The 23616-nt window shown below is 31.0% G+C and overlaps 1 protein-coding gene across 1 annotated transcript in view; it reads right to left on the bottom strand.

The window, feature by feature from the left end:
- Positions 1–23616, bottom strand: part of LOC108722020 (probable serine/threonine-protein kinase mkcB) — an 80925-nt gene that overhangs the window by 34204 nt on the left and 23105 nt on the right. Inside the window, 1 exon segment of the mRNA XM_018446910.1 lies at positions 19024–19093. Within this exon segment, the coding sequence (XP_018302412.1) occupies positions 19024–19093 (70 nt within the window).

Genomic DNA, 23616 nt, shown 5'->3' on the forward strand with positions numbered 1-23616 from the left:
CCAAACAATTTGTCTACGTTGTGGACTTTTCTCCTCAAAACAGAGTAAACTTGGGTAAGATGGCCATCTTTAAAATGCAAAAAACACTTTAATTTTGTTATCTTTAATAGTATTATATTAGTATATAATAGGTACTATTAAACTTTCCGTATGACAGAAAAGATATATGTACCAATATAACATTATTATAAAGATAACAAAATTAAAGTATGTTTTTTGCATTTTAAAGATGGCCATATTACCCAAGTTTACCCTAGACTTATTTTTTAATCTATAAACGTGTTGATAATTATCTTGAGCATGATTCATATGAAAACTATTTTTATCAATCTTTAGTTTCTTAATTTTTTGTTGTATTATTTTTCTCTTAAAATTAATTTTTCTGTAATACGTTTCTTTTAAGAATACTCCTTTACATGGTAAAATATTATTTCTCTTTCTCTTTGAGATCTTATTAATTTTGTTCTCTTAAGAAAAGATGAAAGCTTATTTAATATAATTAAAAAAAAACTCTCTACCGATGGAAATTTAACTCATCTTTAAGATAAAAGTTTAGAAAACAGGTTAATATTTTTCGTCATTTTATAATTCCGAAGATGGCGTGAAAAAAGATAATGCAAGAAGAAAAAAGCGAATGGATGTTAATAATGGGTGGAATGATCAGCCGGTTTTTACGGTCCCGCGGAGAAAGCATAAGAGAATCTCATGTTCCTCCGGCAAATTGCGTAACGCAGAAATGATAAAAGTATGCCACCACTTCGAAACTGCCTCGTTACTTGCGAATTATAATATATGTCAATTGTATTTCCATATATCGTCCACAGGCAAATATTTCGTTTCGTTATTGTTATCCATCTTGACTATACGGCCAATATTGCAGAAACCATAAATAACGCGATAAGAACATTGTAACTTGTAATAATCTTATCATGTGAAGTAGTCGATTATTCAGCTTTTACTACTTAATGGCATTGGAAGACTGATAAGCATATTTACAACTGCACTTGTGAAAAATTTGTTTTATTAAAACAAAATATGTCGACGAACATATGGCATCGCGTGTTTTTAACGTGTTGTTTATTTTTCATTAAATATTATTTATCTTTACCAGTCTCTAAATAAATCAAAGAAAATTAAAATGTTCTAGTAAATTAATTGATACATATCACCATTTAACGGATTTGTAAAATATATAGGAAATAACGTGAGTCTCGTTTACTTGTGTATTATCGTAAATCTTAGTTTCGTGAGATATAACATTTGATATGCGTGATATCATGAATTATGTTTTGTATTCATATAATGAGACAGTCACGAATGCTCGAAAGGTTTTTCTTGATTATTAAACTACTGAGATATAATGAATACTCATCTCTAAAAATAGTTAATAATAATATAAGGATTCTCATAATTACTTAGTGTCACGCTGATTTGATATCGCGTGTATAAACCTTGGCATTTCTTGTTAATGCCCTTAGTAATGTCCGTATTTTAATACCTGAGCAGCGGTAACAATTACAATTTTTTTCAATTATATTTTATGCAGCGTAATGTGATTTTGACGTTTATAAAGTTAAATATTTGATTATACGTATTAATTGTTAATTAACTATTTTTGAAAATTACGTATATCCATAGGCATGTAACACAAAATATAATTGTCTTAAAAATGCATTTTACGTGGAGAACGAGTAAGCCACTGAAGTTTAACTTTTAATATATTAGCATCTGCATATATTTTTTTGCGTGTCGAAAGAGTTTAAGCTTGCAATGGTTCAATTATCTTCGGTGACTTCTACCGAAATAATCGAAAAAATTGCGCAACAAATGTTAAAGTTTTCGGTCGAAGAGAGGTTGTAAAGTCCACGATTGATCTGAACGTCTCTTAATTAGGACTTATGCCCGCGAAGCATTAATCAACCGCGAACGGCATGACAAGAAGGCTCCAAATATTATTTAGCAAATAATTAATTATTATTCCAGCATACGCGTGGTGCGCATACATTTATATTTTTCCTTTATCCGAAGGACAAATCGGCCACATGTCTGGCGTAATCAGGATGATGATGATGGGTGGTGAACCAATACATTAATTAAACTGTAATTGCGTTGTGCGTACTTGCAGCGCACGTCACGCAACATGCTCGCTCATGCGGGTCTAATAACAAACTGAGCACACATTGTTTATTATAGACTTTATAAATGTTATTTATTTATTAGCGCAATTATCTCGAAAATATCCAATTTTAGAACTGCGCAAATATAATAGTAATATAATTGCGCAAATATAACAGTCAATGAAATCAACGAGTTTTCTATATATTGAGAAATTTCATTATAATTTAATAAATAAAACATGAGAGAGATGTATGAAATGATAATTGCGCAACATCATCTTTCTACACTGACAATGAGAAAAAATAGTTATTAGTTTGATTAAATGCGTTTAATTCATAATGATTATTTAGTTCAAATATTTATATATTTAGATTAACAAAATCTTGTAGTTTAAAACATGTTATTTGCTTGAATTAACAAATATTTAATTAAAATATTTGCTTGACAACCCATGACCGTTTAGTTGAATCAACTAATATTTTTTTGAAACAGCAACTTTTCTTTTCAGTGTATGATTTTAACGATAAATCACGCTGGCAATAATGAAAATGGTAAAAAAGATATTAATGTTTTACAATTTTACATTATAGCATAATATGATATATTCATAAGAGTTAAAATGCGAAGCGGAAAAGTTCTTGTTGACTGATAGCAGTTATATCTTTGACATTAAATCAAGTAGAGTCCATTAATTAATGTCATCCGCGTAATTTTAATTTTAAATTATTGAAAACTTCTGCAATATATCTATCGTTCAAAGTCAATATGCGAATCTATCTGGTCGTCCTGGATAGCCGCAACTCCCGGGTCTCGAGTTCTGGCAAATGTACTGTATTATTTGCTTCTGCGACATAAAACGAAGGCCTCAGGGAACCGTATATTGCCACTTTACAATGCGTATACCATGTATACAGTCGGTACAGCAAATAATACAGTATATGATAAATCCTTCAAAGCATTGCCGGTTGCTATTTCTTATTCGCGCTGCTGATATTCTGTGTCGTGACTTCTGACATGAAGTTTCCAAGAGAAACCTTGACAAGGACGAAGCTATCTTTTTTTTTACTGAAACACCAGAGAATCCATAAATACATTATTTTTCAAATATAATATAATATCTCTTAATAATGTCGGGCTTAATTTTAATTACAGATTTTTTACTGGAACACTTAGGAATAATTTCTTCTATATTAAAACGTTATTCGTTATCGATAATTTTCAAGAGCAAATAAGGAGTTCATTGTAAATTGAATATTTTTCGGGAATAATTGGATTACTTTGCGTTTAAATTCGAGCTGATTGTATATTTTCTTGAAAATTTATCTTCTAAAGTATTTATGCATAAGGATTAAAAATTTGTAGTTGTATTGCAAATTTTCTACACAGTTGGAAAAAATGTGTTGAATTTAACATAAATCGCATGTCTCATAAAACGGTTCATTCAAATTTTTGAGTTAATTTTACACAAGATGAATATGTTAGAAAGTAATATAAATATTATGTAAGAGAATAAATACAAAGAAAGACAACATCGATACAGTTTGTAAACAAACCATGGGAACATATTTTTTTCAGAAAATTAACATTTATGATATGTTAAATTAACACATATGTAATATTTCATTCATTTGTTTAGAATTTACGTTTTAAAACATTATTTTTATGTCACTTGTTCACTTACTCATAAATTATGTCATTTTGACACTAAGAAACATTGAATATCAATTTCACAAAAAATCTTTAAATAACATAATCACATTATGTTAAATTAACACTCGAATATGTTAGAAAATTCAATACAAACTATTAACACAAACGTGAGCGGACTGTTTCCAATACAAATACATAAACTTTTTAACTGTGTACTCGACTTTAGAAATAGAGTGAATAATAAAGTATATGTGCGACTGTCGTAAAAATCAAAAAGAAATAGCAAAATAAATTCTCTGTAAGTCTCCATTTTTGTGCTGAAGCGAATAATGATAATTGATATCGCAGTTGATCGAACGAGTTTGTTCTACTGAAAGGTTTCTCGATCGGCGAATAATTCATGTGATCGAATATGTGTCGGAACTTTTCTCTCTTTTTCTCTATCGGTATAATTATATGAGCGTTTTATATATAAAATTAAATGCGAATTGTATTAGGTACGCAATTGAAACTAAAAAAAAAGAACGACGTATATTGATTTACATTTATTTGCAGTTGAATATTATATCGAAGTAATATTTTTGCGGTTTTTTAGATTTTTGTGGATAACATATCAAAGAAATAGAATTTCGAAAACTATAATTGTAAAAGATATCGAATCTTATTAATAACTTTTATCTTTTAATAATTTGTACCTTTTTATTAACCATCTATCGATATAGACATTCTATCGTCATTTAAAATGTTATTAATCTATTGATACATCCAAGTTTTTAAATATATAATAATATGACGCATTATATGAAAATTATGTTGGATTATAGATTTTTAAATTTCCATTGGCATGTCTTCAAGATGTCTCACGTTTTTCGTTTAGAACGCAATGCGGAACCTTAATCGACGAACAAATTCCTCGTTCTTTCAACTGAGCTACCCATCGATCTTGCTATATCCTCTACAAAAAGTTTTTCTGAAAGCGCACGAAATACTAAACGCGGTCCTTGGCGAACTTTGACAAGATGAGTGTCGAGTTACTCGAGAAGCTTAAAGAAAGAGAATTTCGTTAATTTCAGAGAAAGCGACGACGGAAATGACACTTCTCTACAGAATCACTGTTGAATCTATAGTGTCAAATTTAATCTAACGTGAGTCGCCACTGCCCCTAATACTAAATATATCGTTATTTTTTACCAAAACGATAATTAAATTTGACACTATAGATTTAATAGTGATGAGAGCTGAAAGATTTTGTTATGAATAGTCGCTAGCATAAAAGTGAAAACTTCGCGTGAAAATTGTTTATAGTTAACCCTTGTTATGAGAAATCTTTATGTACCAATAGAATTTTTTTGCAAAACGAAAGAAAACAAAAAATGTGAAGTTAAATTGTTTTCATTGAAAAATTAGAGAAAAATCAACGAAATATCTAGTCCAACATGTAATACATCTTTTCCAATGTTTATTTTAAACAGAAATTTTATAAATTATATAAAATTTTATAAATTATATAATTAATTTATATAATTAAAATATCATATTTCGTTTATCATTATTTCTTGAATGTTTTTAAATTTTAATTGAAATAGATTGGAATTGAATTATATTCTACATGTGTATAATAGCGATAATTTTAACATCAACATTCATGCATAATATCTTGTATATTATGCGTAATAATATGCGTAATAATATGTGTCTTTATAAGTATTTTATCAATACGTAATTCGATCTCGAGTGTTTTTAAAGTTTTCATTTCACCAGTTTCGTCGTGTACTGATAAGCGTCGATAAAGGATAATTGACTTATTATAATTTGTGAAAAGAGATTATTTCTTAAGAGAGAAATGTGAATCTCATCAATTAATATATTTCGTTTCGTTAAACAATATATTTGATCACAACAGATATCTCGCGATCCGAATTTCAAATCTAGATTACACATGTGTACTTTCTTTTAATTATATTCTTCTGCAAATCATGCAGTCTACGCATATCTTTTTTTGTAGACATTATTAAAATAGACGTTTGTCACAGAAAAACTTTGCTCTTGTATTTCTATTTTGTAAATGCTAGATAAAAAATACGATGGGCTTTTATTTTATATGAATAAAACATTAACTACTTGTGAACTGAATGTGCATGTAAAAGTAACAGAGATAACAATATTTTTGCAGTAATGTACTTATCATCTACGGAATGAAATACGGTTGTCATTTCTAAATTGAGAGTTACTACTGGAATATTCAATTCTGATAAAAATTAAATTTTTAACAAACGTTGTAAACATTCCGAGAAGTAACGTTTTGAAGCGTCTGATATTTCATATTATAATTTCAGATTTCTGTAAAAACGTATTACGCACATATTATACAACCTGACATTTCTGAAAGATAATTAATTAATTCTTGCAACAATTCAGGCAGAACTATTTGAATGTCAATCATAAGTCAATTATGATAAAAGAGAAGACGAGACTGTCACATAAAAAAAGAGTATATCTCTTACGATAACAACGTTAAGTTTGGCATAATGTAGACAGGCGAGTCGAGTCAAGAGGAAGGAGAGAAGACTGAAGTGTCTCTTGCTGGCTATTAGTCAGTTACTAACGTGACAGTGTCCCGACTAATGGCGTTATTAACGACACAGTTGTGTACGTGACTCCCTGTAGCTCCCGTATCATTTCCATGCATTGTTACACCGTTGTGCATCAACGATCGATATCACTCGCAATTAGAGGGATGTGTCATTTTTTGCGAAGAGATCACGAAATACGACCTTTTCTTGCTTGAAAAAGAGATGTTCTCAAGATAATTACTAAAATCGATGGATTTTTTAAGAGAACTTTTTATAAATGTCTTTTAAGAGAATATATAATAATCTTAATGAAGAAATTATTTTCTAATGTATCTCTAATAATTGATTTAAAATAAAATAATGAAGGAATAAAACTAGATATATATGTTTAGTAATATTCCTCGTGTCTATTAATAATATTTAAGGGATAAAGAAAAATTTAGTTTTTTGGCGTGTTGATCTTATCTCGCTTTAAATAATCAGCGAATTGTTTTCCTTCAGATAAACAAAGGGTTCTAAAAGAACAAAAATTATTTTTGTTTTCTGTCATATTGAATAGAGAAAGGAGTTGCAGTAAAAAGATTTTATATATTTCGAACGAAACATATTTAACTTCATTGTTTGCCGCTATAAAATAAAATTCGTGAAGTTAACAGGAAACAATGGAGACAAATGTACAAAGATACAGATCCAAAGTGAAATCTCGACCACGAAAGAAATCAGAAAAATCGAAATAGAATGAATCTGTTCTCTTTATAGTAATGGTCAGCACACGAAAGCGCTTTAATTAACGTGATAAAGTACAAGTTCATGGAGGTTCGATAATTGTGCATTGCTTTCATGAACCATTGCACTAAATTACACAAACGATTGAGTAATCATCAATTCTTGGTTATGAATATTGTTCTTTCATAACATTTTATTTGATGTCACAACTTACGAGGGAGATGTCTGCACGAATCATGGAAATAAAAATTTCTACAATAATTTTTACAGTTGTGCAAAAGAGAAGATTTTACAAATATCTTCCATCATAGATTTCATAAATTTTGGAATTAATTTATGACTATATTCGATCCATAAATTCTGCAAATGCGTCCATACGTATTATTCTGTTTAACAACACCTAAATTCTATGTATCGACGCTACCAGATATCACGGTCGATGGTATTATTCACTCTCGTATCACTTCAGAATTACACACGATTTCGTTAAATGGAGATGCACTGCGCGCACAAACGCATAAATCTTCGGAGTATGACATTTCGAACTGTGATCGCGTGCATCATTTCTCCGTCTATTCCTTTTACCTTAGTCGGTAGACTGAATTAATGATGCATCGCGTTGTCGACCAGTACATTCGTTCGCGACTATCGTCGACGAAAACCGATATTGCGATTCGATCGATTTCGATGCATGTTGCACACGAAGCACGTTTTAGACTATAAATGACCTCGCGATACGTACGTCGCCGGTCTAGTCGGTTTGTAGCGAAGTAGCTTTAAATTAATCATGTTCCTTCGATACAATCGGTTTAACATTTCTAGTTGCTTCGTATTTCCTTTAAATCGATTACACTTCCAGACATCTACGTTCGATTTTGCAGAATCATCCCGCGCTATAAGCATTCTTCTAGTTTATCTAAAATCTCTGTGCTTCTGTATAATCAAATTTAATTTTTCTGTCTAATCGTTAATTTATTTGCTTACTTATTATGCTAATGTAAAGCAGTTTTTGAAATAATGAATAGAATATTAAAATTAAAGCGCTTACTATTAAATTTTAGATCCGCTGTAGTTATAATGTTCATCTCTTTATCTATTATGCAAATATTTGCGTTATAATTATCTTCCAGCATTTAATTTGCATTAGGTGTTTATGTTACGGGATGAATTGCGCATTGATCGGATTTAAGGTGATTAATAATTCAATTAATCATTGTTAAATGCAGTTACTCATACTAATCTGTCGTGTTTCTTCCGTTTTGACTTAGAATGTTATGCGAAATAAACATGCATTTGTATGCTTTATTTATGAAATTTAAATTATGATTTATAATAATTTATGTTAGTATCAAAAAGTATAAAAAGTTTGAAACTATTGGTAATTAATGACAATATCCATTTTAATATTTAAATTTCTGTATTGTTGAATAATTAACATTATTTTTATAACATTATGATTTATAGTCTTATCATTTAGTAGAATAAAATGTTTCATTAAATAAAATATAATGTCCATAAGTCGATATTTCGCATTTTTTTATAGTTGTCGGCGATGCATCAGCACATAAACGTCGTATCGAAATGACGTAGTAATTCTCTGCAGTTCGTCGCAACATGAATTAATTATATACGTATTAATCGGTGAGACTTATACCTACTCGTTATATCGATGAGCTATACATTATAGATACTTAAGCGCGTACAACTCACGACGTCTTTAAAGCCGGGATCGAATTAATAATTATTAATTGATCGCAATCAACATTACCCTTTGCATGTATCACGATGAAGTTGATTATAGTCAGATCGTTTCCTATATTTACACAATGCTATTACACTTGTTCGCAATTGCGTGAGGTTTAAACTTCTGAAGCATGAATTACATGCGTCGAGATTATCCGATTTAGAGTTCACGATTTATATGATAGAAGGATTTTACAAAAGAGTTTATGTGTACTTGTGAAGATGAAACTTTTTTGCATTCACAATGTTGAATATAATTCTGTTTGCATATAATAAACGAATAAAAAAGAAGAGTGGAAATAGAATGAGTTTTTAATCAAGTAAAAACTTATTTGCATAACAGACTCTTAACAATAATTTATATTTTAATAATTATATATTATTCGAATTATTCATATTAGTTTTCAACACATATTTTCAAGCACATAAATAATTACTTGAAAAATATTAAAACGATTAATAACGTCTAGTTATTCTAAGAATACTGAAATTACGAATAGGTAACTCTGGTATATACGCCGCACCTATCAAAAACTTAATTTATTAAGTATTATTTACTATATTTAAAATAAACGAACTATATCAGTAAAAACTTTGTACTGTCTACTACCATAAAAAAATATTAGAAATCCGAAATATTTATTTTTTGTATTAAAAAATGAACTTTTTGAAACCCTTGCATTTTTGCCGTATATTTCATAGAGATGGGATATATGGTTACTCATAGGGGGAGAGGGGAGTATGTACGGCTCATGAAAAATTTACAAATAACGCTAATAAGACGTAAAATGTCACAATAACTTACAAAATGCGTTTATAAAGTTTTATTAAGAAATAAGAATGATAAATATGTATATGAAGTAATAAATAATAATTATAATCTTCCTATACATATTACAAGTGTTATTACATGAGGTACGTATTTCATGTAATGTATTTATTGCATTTAGTGCACTGAATTTAATCTGCGCACTTTGTATGCTTGGGCATAAATCCCGTCCGCTAAAAATGCCATATATTTCCCAAACAGATGGGATATACAAGACAACAAACTAAACAAAGAACACGAAAGCAAAGCACTTGTATTTTGCTATAAAATATGCTTTACTATTCCTCTACACGTATGTATCACGAAATAACCACTAAGTCTTTTACACGCCCTACAGTAATCATTTTATGTAGATTATAATTTATGATGGCGCTACTTATTACAGTGACAAATCGATTCAACTCACAATAATTTCATTAATATTAACAGTAAGAAGCTGAAATCATAACACAATACTAATATAAAGGCATGTAATAGAATATTTCCAGGAAAATTACCCTCACTCCTTCTATTTTTTCTGACTTCTGCTGTAAATCCCAGCGCGGCGTATTTGCCGAAGATACCCTAATTTGTGAATTGTGATTATAATTATCACATTCTTTAATTATTTTTAATTTCTTGATCTTGTAACAAAAGAGAATAGTTTTAAAAGATATTTTCTGGTATATTATGTAACTTTATTTAAAAAATTTTTATTATAAGAATCACTGCATTTTTTAATGATAAAAGTTGTATTTTAAATAATAGAATAAACAAATCATCGATTAGATTTCAATGTGTTATTTACATAGAGTTTATATTGAAATCTCGTTACTTTTCTCTTCTTTTATATATAAAGATCTCTTACCTATCAAAATTATCTTCAATAACTTCACGCGCCAATTGCATCGATCTACCACCGAACTCCACCTAGTAGTCTACAAGTATTCATCAATCCATCATTATCGGAATAATTTCTTCTGCGATTGATTTCTGATCAATACTTTTCTTTCAAGTATTTTTTTCGCTCGAAAGTATCGACACTTAGTCGCACGTGATATTTAATTTAAGCTGCGAAAAGATCAATCGGACCACCCACGCTCACGAGCGAAATTTGAGAAAGGAGAAAAAGATAAAAACTGCATCCGCGGCAATTTCCGACGCGCACTCTTTGTTTCTGCTTCGGATTTCGGAGACGAACTTGTCCGCTCAACCGCGTTGCTCTCCGCTCCGACCGCCGACTACATGCAGCTCTAGCGGAGTTTGGACCGACCGCGTGCATTTCCCACCACTTCTTCTCCATCGACATCGTCGTAGCCACCACCTTCCGGACCGACACTCCAGTCGTATATTGTAGCCGCCTGCTCCGTTCCGATCTCGCGGAGTTGCGTAATAAAGATGGATAGGGAAGGGTGAGAGAGACAGAGAGAAAGAGAGGTGCAGAATCCGTGATAGGGCTTTGTTAATCCGGTCGATTTGAAATATGGAAGAATGAATATGCAAAACATTATTTTTGTAACCGCTGACAATTGAGAAAATTTTTCGGTGAGATTTGGCAATTATTAACTTTGAGCAACGTTTCGCGTGGTTAATAAAAAAAACTTAAAATATTATTATATTATAAAAATGCATTCGATAATCAAAGAAAGTGTCTTTAAAAACTATTCGAGTTTAACGTAGAGAAAGGAAAAGAAGAACATATTTCTCAATATCTAATTTGTTTTTCATCCTTGAATATGTTCAACGAATAATCTCGCAAGAAGTATGCAGATATTTCCGAACGACTAGCTTCACATAGACGGTGAACGATCGAGCTTATGTAAGCGAGTTCGTGTTTCCCTTGCAAATTTATTATTCGGCTTTTGTGTTTAGTGCCCTTTTGACGCTCGTCTGGTTCGCACGTGCCTGAACTCGACTCTGATCCACAATGATCTTCTGGATCGTAGAAAGTGGGGTATCCGTTGGATCTTTCAACCAGTCTGACCTGCGTCATTTCTGCAGCGACGTATATTTCTATGTGGTACATGTGTATATTGGGAAGTATAGGAAAGTGTGTGGGTGCGCACTTGAGCTCTTAAACCTTGCTGTTTGGAGAACGCAGTTCTTTTATTCGATGATCTGTGTCATTTCTGGGAACTCTCACATTTGGTGAATATTCTCATGTCGCGATGTAAATATATTGGAAGGTTATTTGAAATTACGGAAGATTATTTTTCCAACCACTACCGGACAATTTGCTAAAAATTCTATAGTGATACGAGGAACTTGGAAAGTTTTTGGAGAGAGAATATGTATTTTTCGTCGTGATATTCCTTAGTGACTCGGAAGTAATTACTTTCCAACAATGCCTCGGCAAGAGAGTCGGGAAAGAATCGCTTTAAGACGCACAAGGAATATCAAAATGCTTCGATACGGCAAGAATGGCTATGCAGTTTTGCTAGAAAAAGTGATAATTTATTACTTTGACCTTCTTGGCAATATGCCACTTAATAGAAAACGCTGTCATTATTGCATCTATTATATCATAGCGACGTAAATTACGCTGACACATTCTGTTGGCAATCATTTATGGAACTTATACAATTCAAATTATCGATATTTAAGGTTACTTGCCAAATATATAGCGTATTATATCAATCATATAATTAATCACGCAAGTGATGTTCGACTTGCATACAATTTTAAAAAAATTGTAGAAAACTTTAATTTTATAAAACAGCTAAATATAATTAAATATAAATTAAATAATAAAAATAATGTCTCAATAAGTTTCCTTATAATATTAATTTGTTGAAGTATATTTTTAAATATTTGGTACAGAATATTATTATAATATAATGCTATTACAAACATCAAGAAAAAATATTAAATTGAAAAGTAATTATTAGTAGATTATTGAAATCGAAAAAAGCAAATCTTGAACAACAATTTATTTATGATAACAATTAGTGATATAATGATTTATGTAACGATTTATAGCTAATGTAAAAAAAAATTAAATGAAATATTTCAAATAGATAGTCGAGATGTTTTTGAATAAATAATCGTGTATTAATGATCATTATATTATATTACCATTTGCATAATTATTATAAATATAAAAAAATTATCTACATATTTTATTAATATACGGGATATAAGCATAAATTTCTAAAACAAGACGTCATTTAGAAGAGAGATTACTAATATTTAATAATTTCGAGGAGAATTCTTTTTCACAAAACTGCAGAGAGCGGCCGTGTAAATAAAAACGATTGTCGATATATAATATAGCCATTTACATACCTATACGTCCGATAAAACATACTATAGATGTTTCTGAGTAACTACGCCGTATTGTACTTCCTATGTATGATAATTATTAGTATCGGCGCCACAAACTTCCTTTTACATTTCCATGATTAACAGCTTGTGCATAGATAGTCTTACGTCATCGTCTAATGTCTTCTCAGTTGTTTAGATCCATTCTATGAGTTTTAGAGAAGAAAGGTTTAAGGATTTTCGTAGCTCTCTAATGCATGAAGTTTCATTATCAGTTTACTTCTTGCATACTTTGTTGCAATTCGAAAAGTTTCAGAGAAAGTTATCCAATGATCCAATCCAATTTGCAGTTGAATTTTCAAGTGAATTTCCGATTTCGATAAACAATGTAGTATTTCTGAGGTTTTATTGTGCAAACTTTGCGAAGAACGTTTTACATAGAGAAAAAGAAATTTAACTATTTATAAGTTAGAAAATAATCTTTGAATGAAATGCCCTTTTCAACATATTCCGAAAATAATTCGTTTTGTGCGCATTTGAGTGTGACAGTATATGGCGCAATATACTGGAAAAGTTCAAAACCTCCAAACTAAGATAATTGGAGAATATGTATAATTTTCGCGACGAAAGTTCCGCAGTTTCATGCAATAATTGGGAATGTAACATGAGAACCGAAATTAATTTTCTGTCACAGGATAAAATTAATTAATATAATGAAACTCACATAAAGGAGATAATTTTATGAAAATAAACTTTTCATAGTAAATTATCTTACCTATATAATAAAAATGGATATAGATCCCAATTTATTGTAATTCAATATAACGATATGTGTGTTTTTTTGTTCTTTCTCTTAAACGACTGCCAGTAGTTAATTATTGATAACGATACTGTAAGCTGTAAAAGAAATATTAATCCAAAGAGAGGCTTGAGAGAGAGAGAGAGAGAGAGAAAGAGAAGCGTTCAGTTTATAATCACTTTCCAAAGGTTCAAACAAAATAATTCATTCGCGATCCATATCTAATAATCCATGAAATCGAATTTTCACATTCCGGTATAAATTTCTTTTAAAATGGACTCTCTATTATATGGTGTAAAAAAGTGATATTTTCCACGAAAGATAAAAACGCATCATATTACACATACGCTTATGGTATTCAAAATAAGATGGTATTTCGAAGGGTCTCGTGTGTTGATCTTTTAACTATTCAGTTTTATAAAAAAAATACTAAAATAAAATTACCACATTATAATATGACTTATTGAAACTAAAATCTGTCCTCTATATTTGTTTATTTTTTTACCATTTATTCATCTAGTTTTAATATTTAATTTGTGAATATAATAAAAACGAGATATAACAATAGTATTTTTGAATTTTTAATGCAGTTCCAAATTCGTAGAATTTACATCGGTATATCAAACAAGTGACGATACAATGAGAGACAAAGAAAGAGAGTGACACAAGTCTGGTATTCTAGAATTTAATCTCTCGATATTCTGACAAGCAGCGGCTTCTGTAATGAAAGCGTGCATTGCTTACAGGAAAACTTGAATGAGGCAAAAGACGAGGAGAACTACTCGACGAAAGACATTATATTATATAAGAAGAGATTGTCATAATTTCAAGTCGGAACCATTGGAGCCTCTTTCGCACTGGCTCGAATTTCATTGACTTTACGATGACGACAGTCGCACGATCTTTTGTGATCTTTTGACGTGTATTAAATTGAGTTATGACTTTAGTCTCAAGCTTTGAAGCGTACCTATTTTTATCTTAAGGAGTACACATTTGTAATTGAAAGGAATATTTATGTATCTATAAATATTCAGTTTTTAGCGATATTTTTGGTAGGTACAAATATCTCTAAAGCATTTTTTATCTTCAGTACAATTTCTGATAAAGCGTATACATTTTGAAGGTAAGAATTCCTCAAAATTATTTTATATAAGAAGGCCTTTCAGCTAAAGCTGTTTGTACTTTGACAAATTAAGATTTCTTTCAAAAGAAAATCTTTGCTTACGTAAATGTTAATCAAAAAACAGCTTATGTACTTTTATACGGGCTTCTCCCGCATTTTTATCAATATCTTCATATCCTTATAATTCTCGCCTTTCAAAACTCTTGTATATACGTAGAGAGCTCTCGTAATTGTACACCACGTAAACTATACAGGAAATCGGATACCGATTCGATCAATTTCTATTGAAAGGACAGCGCTCTTTGAAGAATATGTGAAACTTTTGAATATATTTTATGCATGTTACACCGGTTTATTGTGCGCTAATGTGTCAAACGGTGCTTTGCCATAGTGTCTTCACATATTTCCGATTAAGGGGCTTCTCAAAAATTCGTTTGTCTCTGATGTGTTGATCGATTTATTACGGTGTGAATAGACTGCGAAAAATTTCAACGGATGCAAAACTTTTAATATATGATAAAATCATAATTTGTAAAATTGCTGATAATATATATATATGATTTATGTGTAAATTGAGAGGAAACTAGAGTAGGCAATATACATATGTATATGTTAACAAAAATTAACCTTTCGGTGCCATACTAGGGAAATAATACTTGGATATGGCATCCAACTAATTCCATTGTTTATAACTTTTATAAAAATGAACATATTGTAAAAAAAGGGCAAGATTTCCGGATATTAGAAGCAATAGTGGGTTTTTATTTTTGGTATCGTTTCATCTCGTTTGAGAAATAGCGGTGAAAACTCGGCTATGTTCATTGCAGGAGTGCGCGTCAGATGCAGGCTGATCCATCCCTAGGTGAAAAGCTCGGCTTTGATGCGCTCCAGCGAACCGAAAGTTCTGCGAGTGTAAGCTCAACGAAGCGCAGGAACTGACGATTTTTCGCGCACGCGGTTAAACCTCGCGCATTTTTTGTTCTCTTCCTGTGTCCCACATGTCTTCTATCGTTTTTCCCAAATTTCTTTCTTAACTATCTCGCCTCTTATTCAAATTGTCAAGACTGATGACAAAATTGTTCTTCCAGAGAACCGAATTTTTGGAAGAAAATAAAAGCATACTGTAACATGGAACGTCACACTGAATGACATTGAACATCATACAAAATATTTGCTACACATCTACGTAGAATGGAATGTGAAATGTTATACATTTTAATGTAATTCTCTCCCCCTCCCGAGAGATTATGAGATAAAATAAATATAGTAAAGCACCTTATCTATTAATAACAATCTTTTAAATTGTTACGCGCATACTATTACACGATTGATATAATTTCGTCAATAAGAAATATTTTATATAAAAAAGGTATAACACGATACATTGTAATATTATTCTATACACGAGTACGTAAAGAAATTATTCATATCATAAGTCTCTTTCCAAATTGTTAAAATTTACATTTATGTGTCGACATATGGAAAAATATTACTCTTTTATGCGAAAATTTTAGAAACATTTTCGTAGCTTCAAAGAAAATTGTTATCGAGATGAGAACATAACTTTAGACACGTCGACATATATGTTATATATACGATTTTCGAAAATGAGATGTCGTATTCCTGGTAATAAAATATCGCGTATTCTAGAAGAGGAACATCTCTCTTATTTATTCATGATATTTGTTTCTGACAATTGATACGGCTCGCGCTCCAATTTTCCCGTAGGAATTTGAGCATCATTTCAAGGATGCTAAGCTTGAGTTTAATACGTTTAAGCTTGAATAAGACTATAAATATGCGGAGCATATGAATATAATACAACCTTATTATTAATTTTGCCGTTTAATTTTATCGACTAAGAATTCGTAAAAATCGACGAAGCTTAAATTTTATTCAAGGTTGGCCAATCTTTAACACTTTAATTTAAGAATAATATGTGGATGTGACGCATGCAATGTATCAACAGTTTACGTCAACCGGTACATAACGCGATACATATATTACGAAACTCGTCTATCGACGAAATCCCGTTGACACAGTTGTTCGTAACCGCGTTACTCTCGCGATCATCCTATCTCGGACAATGCAGGCGGCATTTGGAACGTCGCGTGCGATTCCGAAGCTACGTCGCCGCAGGAATACGCGGGCGAGTATATTGCGCAGTGCATTGTCGTTGCTTCGTGTCGCGGTGAGATAAATGTAACTCCGGCGCCCTGAGAGTGGCAAACAATAGAAAAAAAATAAAGAAAACAATAGAACGGGAGAAATGAGACGACCTTTCGAGAAAGAGCTGACTAGATCACTATGGTGTTCGCTGTATTCGCTCTCGCGTAGCGGCGCTCGTACCTCGTATCGGTTAGTCCCACAAGATTCAATAATTTAAGCAGTAATGGCCTGGCCATCGATCGATGCTTGGCTGGAGTTTAAAATATCTCGCGTTGCCCGTTTGCGATTTCCCAGTGCATATTTTTCCTTCCCGTCGTTCCTGTATATCGCGAAGTGTTTCCTATCGCAACAGCGATGTTTGTCGAGAACATTACCTCGGCAAATGAATGTTTATTGAAAAGATCGTTATTCAGTTCGTAACGGAGTTATTATTTATTAAAGGAAAATTCTGCTTTCACGAATCATTTACATTATACATAGATAATAGCAAATTTTCGGATAAATTTCTTCTCAGATCGATCATAAGACGGCTAGTGATTTAAAAGACTTCTTTAACGAAAGGAAATAAATATCGTATCTTCAACGTGTGTAGAGGCGACGTCAAATAACTCAACGTAGAGGCGACGTCAAATAACTCAACGTAATTTCTACCTTTAACGTTAGCGAGGGCAAAAGTGCAATTATTTAGACACAAATCTCTGCCGCCTCGGTACATATCGATCGGCTTCGGCTATGTGGTTAAAAATATCTATTCGCATGCCTGGATGCATTATGGCAGTTTAGATCGTCCTCCTTGAACTTCCTTTTTCGCCCCTTTCCTCAAGTAAATGCAGGACGATGGTGTCGAAGGTCGGAATTAATCAATGGACGGTTTATTGCCAAAAGTACAATATTCCATGTTTCTATTAAATGTAAAAATGCAGAATATCGATGAAACGATAATGTCTTGTTGCTTCGATATTCTCTTTGCTTGGGTCTTGTTCTTGATTTATGACAAAATAATAATTTGACAATTTAATTTTATAGTATATAGAGAACGATCCAAGTTTATGTAACTTGCAGAAGCAAGTTAGACTGATTATATTTATACGAAACTGGGCCAGGTGCAGATTAATATGTAGATATTATACCCGGAACATTGATCGAGGTATTAATTGAAACTATTGTCCAAATGTGCATATACATGCATCTGTTTCTGAAGGACCATCTGAAGACGTATTCGCGAAGAGGTAACCACTAGCTGAAATATTGTCCCACAGATTACATGATTTCATACGATTTCATCTGATTACGAGAGTAATTTTTTTCACTACATAAATATTTCAGCTAGTGGTTACCTCTTCGCGAATACTCGTGATCATTATAAAATTCGTATGAAATCTCTATGTATAATCCGATAATTACATATGCAACCACGAGAAATCATTGTATAATATTCAATAAAATCGTATATTTTATTAATATTTTAATAAAATTGTGAATTTTATAATGATTTCGAAGACTCTGTCTCACAATTATATTAAGTGGTTACCCCCTCACGTATTCGTGTATTTCCCGGGACATACGTCGTCATTTCATAACAAAAGCGGAAACTGCATAGTTCATCTCTTCTACTGTCACAATACGACGCGCACTTCATCCATCGTATTATGCATACGTCTATGGACGTATGCTCGCTCAAATACATCTGCATTTATATCGCACGTTTGCGTAAGCGGGTGCATCGTCATCGTATATTATCCCGTCCTCGAAACGGAGGCACTTTTTCAGTTAGCTATTAAGTGAGCCGATGAGTGATATTATCAACGATAAACGTTGCAAAAACACATACATAAACAGTTCGAACAGCGATATTACAGCTGTTCTAAATATAAGAATATACATGACGTAAATGGAACATATAACTTTTCCATGTCGCGATAATCATCATTCGGGATAGTAAACAGTAAAGTTACAGTTATGTAATGTCAATATACTTTCGTGACGTTAGAAAGTTTTGATTGAAATTTTTTGAGTTTTATTTTTGTAGAAGAAGCAATTTGAAGTTACTTACCGCGGAATGTCGCCGATTCGTGGTGGCCGATATTTTCGCGGACTACCCATGTCGCTCCATACGTTGCAAGCTGGAATATTAAAAATGTTGAGTTAACACGATAATACATAAAGTTATTGCGCAAAATATCGAACATTTATGTATAAATAAACTAGTTAATATTGCACATTTTCAATATTAAATATTATTAAAAAATATCAAAATTACACAGTAAAAAACATTTCATATTTTTGTTAAAAACGGTCCACTCAAATCCTTATTAAACTTTTATGTTGAATTTTTTAACCTATTTGAGTGTTAATTTAACATAATGTGTTATTTGCGGAGGCCACAACTCGACTTGGGTTGTAGTGCCCTTGGATGGATTATGTTATTTAAATAATTTGTATTAAATTAATGTTCAACATTTTTTAATGTTAAAATAACACAATTTATGAGTAAGTGAACAAATAACATAAAAATAATGTGTTTTTAAAACGTAAATTCTAAGATGCTTGAATAAAATATGTATTAATTTAACATATATAACATCATAAGTGTTAATTTTACTGAAAAAATATACCTCTACCGTTTATTTACAAACTGTGTCAGTATTATCTTTTTGTGTTTGTCTTTTTAAATAATATTTGTGTTACCTTCTGACATATTCATCTCGTTTTCAATTAACATGTAAATTTGAATGGATAGTTTGGAACACGTGAAATATGTTAAATTGAACACAAAGTTTCCAGGTGTATAAGAAATTATGTAATATTCGTGAAAATATATCAAATAGTCGTTTGCTTCTTTTTCTTATGAAAATTTTTCTTGATTATTATTCAATTAGGAGCAGTTTTACTGAAATAGATTATTTCACAGTTTTAAATGAACTTTAATCTCGCAAATTTTTTTTTTCGGTAGAATCAATTGGTTTCCAACTCAAAAAATAGTGAATATCTAATGATGAAAAAGGGAATATCCATCATATATCACATTAGCGATAGAAATAATTCGTGACGAAAAGAATTTGCGTATATCGAAGGAACTAGTCTGGTGCGAGTAGGTATTTCGTGCGGACGCGCGTCTTTTCTCCGTCCGTAACAATGAAATTATGCGGCTCAATTTCACGAGATGGGCACATTTCCACGCTTGCCTTCTATAATTCAACTCCTCTTCCAGACATTGAGCACAATTGCGTCTTATTTTATACGTTGCTTTCTCATTTCCATACGTATCACGATAGCTTTCGATAATTGAAGCGCATACACTTTTACAAATCCAAGTTATTAAAGAAGCGAACCTATTTATTTTATTAGCATTAGATGCAAATTTTATCAGCGATCAACTTTATAATTATATTAAATATAAAAAAATTTAATTAAAAAAAGTTTTTTATGTGATTTATCAATTTATCGCTCTTAACGTTTCAATTATAGTTCATTTCTCGGACAGCTAATATATGAAACGGGTAATACCGATGAAATTAAATTTATTGTCAATTGTTGAGTGTATCGTTTTGTACGTCCAGTTTATGGCTTCATCTCGATGATGTGAAGATTTGTTTGATTGCTGAGTGTACTTTCACGAGATTATAATTCTGAATAATACTCTCGCAAAACACACTCATTTCTATAAGCATTTTTAAAATTTTGTTCTCTCAATGAATTTATCTTCGATTAAAAACAAGCATTTGAAATTATATTTCATTGTGTTATAAAAGAAAAAATTATTTATCCCGTGTATGCGACTAGTAAAGTTACTCCAAAAATTCATATAGCAGAATTTTCAGGAGTCTTTACATTTTTCTCAATATAATTTTTAGCATGCGCATTAATGACAGATTTACCTTTTCATATTTATATTGTTTACAAAATATAAATATAATATTTCTAGAATTGACTAATATTTCCAGCCGCTCGTGAAGTAAACAATCTTGTGACTTGTAGAGTTCTTTATGAGTAAATGAGTAGGTGTAATATTGAAAGAATCATAGAAGAAAGTAAGCACGGCAAGTTTAATCGCAGCTCTAAGAATATCGCGCTGTAATGGATATTAAAGGTTCACCCTGTTACACGAGCGACATTTGCTAATTATAAAGTTCTGCTTTTACAAAGTCATGAAGTGATATCGATTATGCAGGCGTAATCGAGTATGCAACTGAACGATTTAATCCTTGCAATGCCGTAATTCCTCTCTCAAACGCTACAGATATACGTTATTAAAATATTTAAATAATTTTCCTATTTTTAAAGTTTTTATTACTTTTAAAATACAATGCACACGTTTTTTAAAAGTATCGTTAAAACATTTATTACATTCACTGTTTGTATCCGATCCGCACGTGTGTGTTACGATTAAAAAATACTGCGTCGTTAAATTCGTAGTTTAATACACTCCATGAGAGAGAACATATATATTTATTAAGTATTTAATTAAAATAGAATTTATAAACATACGATTCATATGTTTGTGATGACCATTGATTAATGAGTGGAAGTTGACGTTGAATTTACTACAAATATCCTTTTCATTACTTTATATAAATTATATATTGCATATGATTTTAATTACAGTAATTCATGATGTATCACACAAGCGATTAAAATGCGCACGTGGCACGTGCGTTTGGTAACAGCAAATTTCCGCCTTTTAGGGCAACTTTTTGCAATTACTCTGTGGCGCACGTTGAACGATCATTAATTTTTAAATGTTGGATAACCTCGCTAGTTTTTACGTTGCCACTATTTTTCCAATAAACTTTTGTAACGTGAATGTTAAATACATTATATTATTCTTTGGAATACAAATAAGCTTTTTCTAAAAAAAAATGCCAATTTTTAATTCTTTCTCTAAATAGAAATAAAAAAATAAAATCGGAAATGGAAAGCATTTTATAATTATCAAAATATATTAGTTAGGCTGTATTCAATGTTGATAACGCGAGAACAATACATTAATTGCAAGATTGACATTGAAATTTTATCACTACGATAAACTTGCTATTGAATACGGAAATTCTCTTGTTTTATTGAAGTGGCGACGCGACAGCTTGACGAATGAATTTGCGGACTGCCAGCAATTTCGTATTCAGTAATTTTTTCTCGTATCATAGCTTGCATTTTCTCCTAAATTTGCGCACATTATTACAGATATTCCACTCACTATATAAATGCGATTAAAAAAGCCCTTACTTCTTTCAACAATCTGTATGAATTCATTGAAATGTATCACGTTATGTTAATTTCAACATTTGCATATGAATCTGACAAAAAATTGAAATATTTATTTAACGAAATTAAGGTATTTCTTCGAGAAATTGAGTTTCTACAGATTTTTTTGAAATTTGGATATTATGTTTAAAATAATTTTATCTATATAGGGTTAAAATTTCAAAGACTCTAACCGAAATGGAGATATTCACCTTTTCAAAGTTTCAACTTTTAACACGTAAACTCCTATATCAAGCCTTGCCGAAGTAACCTTTTAAAATACTTTGCGGCGAAAATCTTCTACAAATTAAAAAAAAAAAAAATATGTAATGTAGAAATATTATAGGAACCTTATAAAGAAAAATGGGGAGACTTAGCGATGCCGTTTCTAAATTAGAGTAGTTTAAATTTGTAATTAATGTAATTTGATGAAATTCTCCTTCTCGCATGTCGAGCGGTGAGACAAGGACATGCTGTTGCCACATTTCAACTGTCTTCAGTGTGGACTAGTGTTCGTGCACACAGATACAACATTTATGCGTGTGTGTGTGTGTACGCTCGTCTCAAAAGTTTCTCTCTTTAGAAAGCACGTGTGGAGAGGCATATTGTACGCAATTAATTTCTCAGCGCGATTGTAGCCGGAGAAATATCTTAATGAAACAATTCGTTGTGTGTTACAATTTAAATCTTTTTAAATTTAAACTAAATTTGCAGATTAAGACTAATTATAAAAAACAAGTAAGAATATTAAAGCCTATGACGGTCGAAGCTAGATCTTTAATGCTTAAATAATTCAATGTGAAGTATATATACATATACAGGGTGTTCATTTGAAAACTTTCCAGCTGATTATCTCGAGAAATATAAAAGATACAAAAAAAAAGTTAAAACACGTGTTCCATGATTTCGAGGGGGAAAGAGAACGGCACTCTCAATTTTTTATTTGGAGGGCATTTTCAACGTAATTTGAAGGTCAAATTTGTTTTTTTAAATGGAGAAATGTATATTTTTTATTACAGGATTTTATTCTAACATAAAAAACAAGTAACTTCTGTAGGAAACATTTTTTTGTTCGATCACTATTTTAGGAGATATTTAAGAAAATAGCAAGGCATAGTTATTGCATAAAATTTCATCATTTATTATAACAAATGTTTAAAATGTTCTCCGTTGATTGCTAAACAATAATAAAGGCGATTCCGAAATTCTGAACGAACCGGAAAATATCGACAAGAATTTCGGAATCGCCTTTATTTGAAAAAAGTTTTCAAATGAACACCCTGTATATACTATATATAGTTAGAGCAAAAAGTATTCGTATAAGGAAATTTGTTATAAAAAAAAGTCTTATTTGTTGAAAATAAACATTAATTAGCTATTTTATACAATGAATACATTCTGTTTT

The sequence above is a fragment of the Mycetomoellerius zeteki genome, unplaced genomic scaffold (assembly GCF_001594055.1).
Source record: "Mycetomoellerius zeteki isolate Tzet28-1 unplaced genomic scaffold, Tzet1.0 scaffold105, whole genome shotgun sequence".
Lineage (NCBI taxonomy): Eukaryota > Metazoa > Arthropoda > Insecta > Hymenoptera > Formicidae > Mycetomoellerius > Mycetomoellerius zeteki.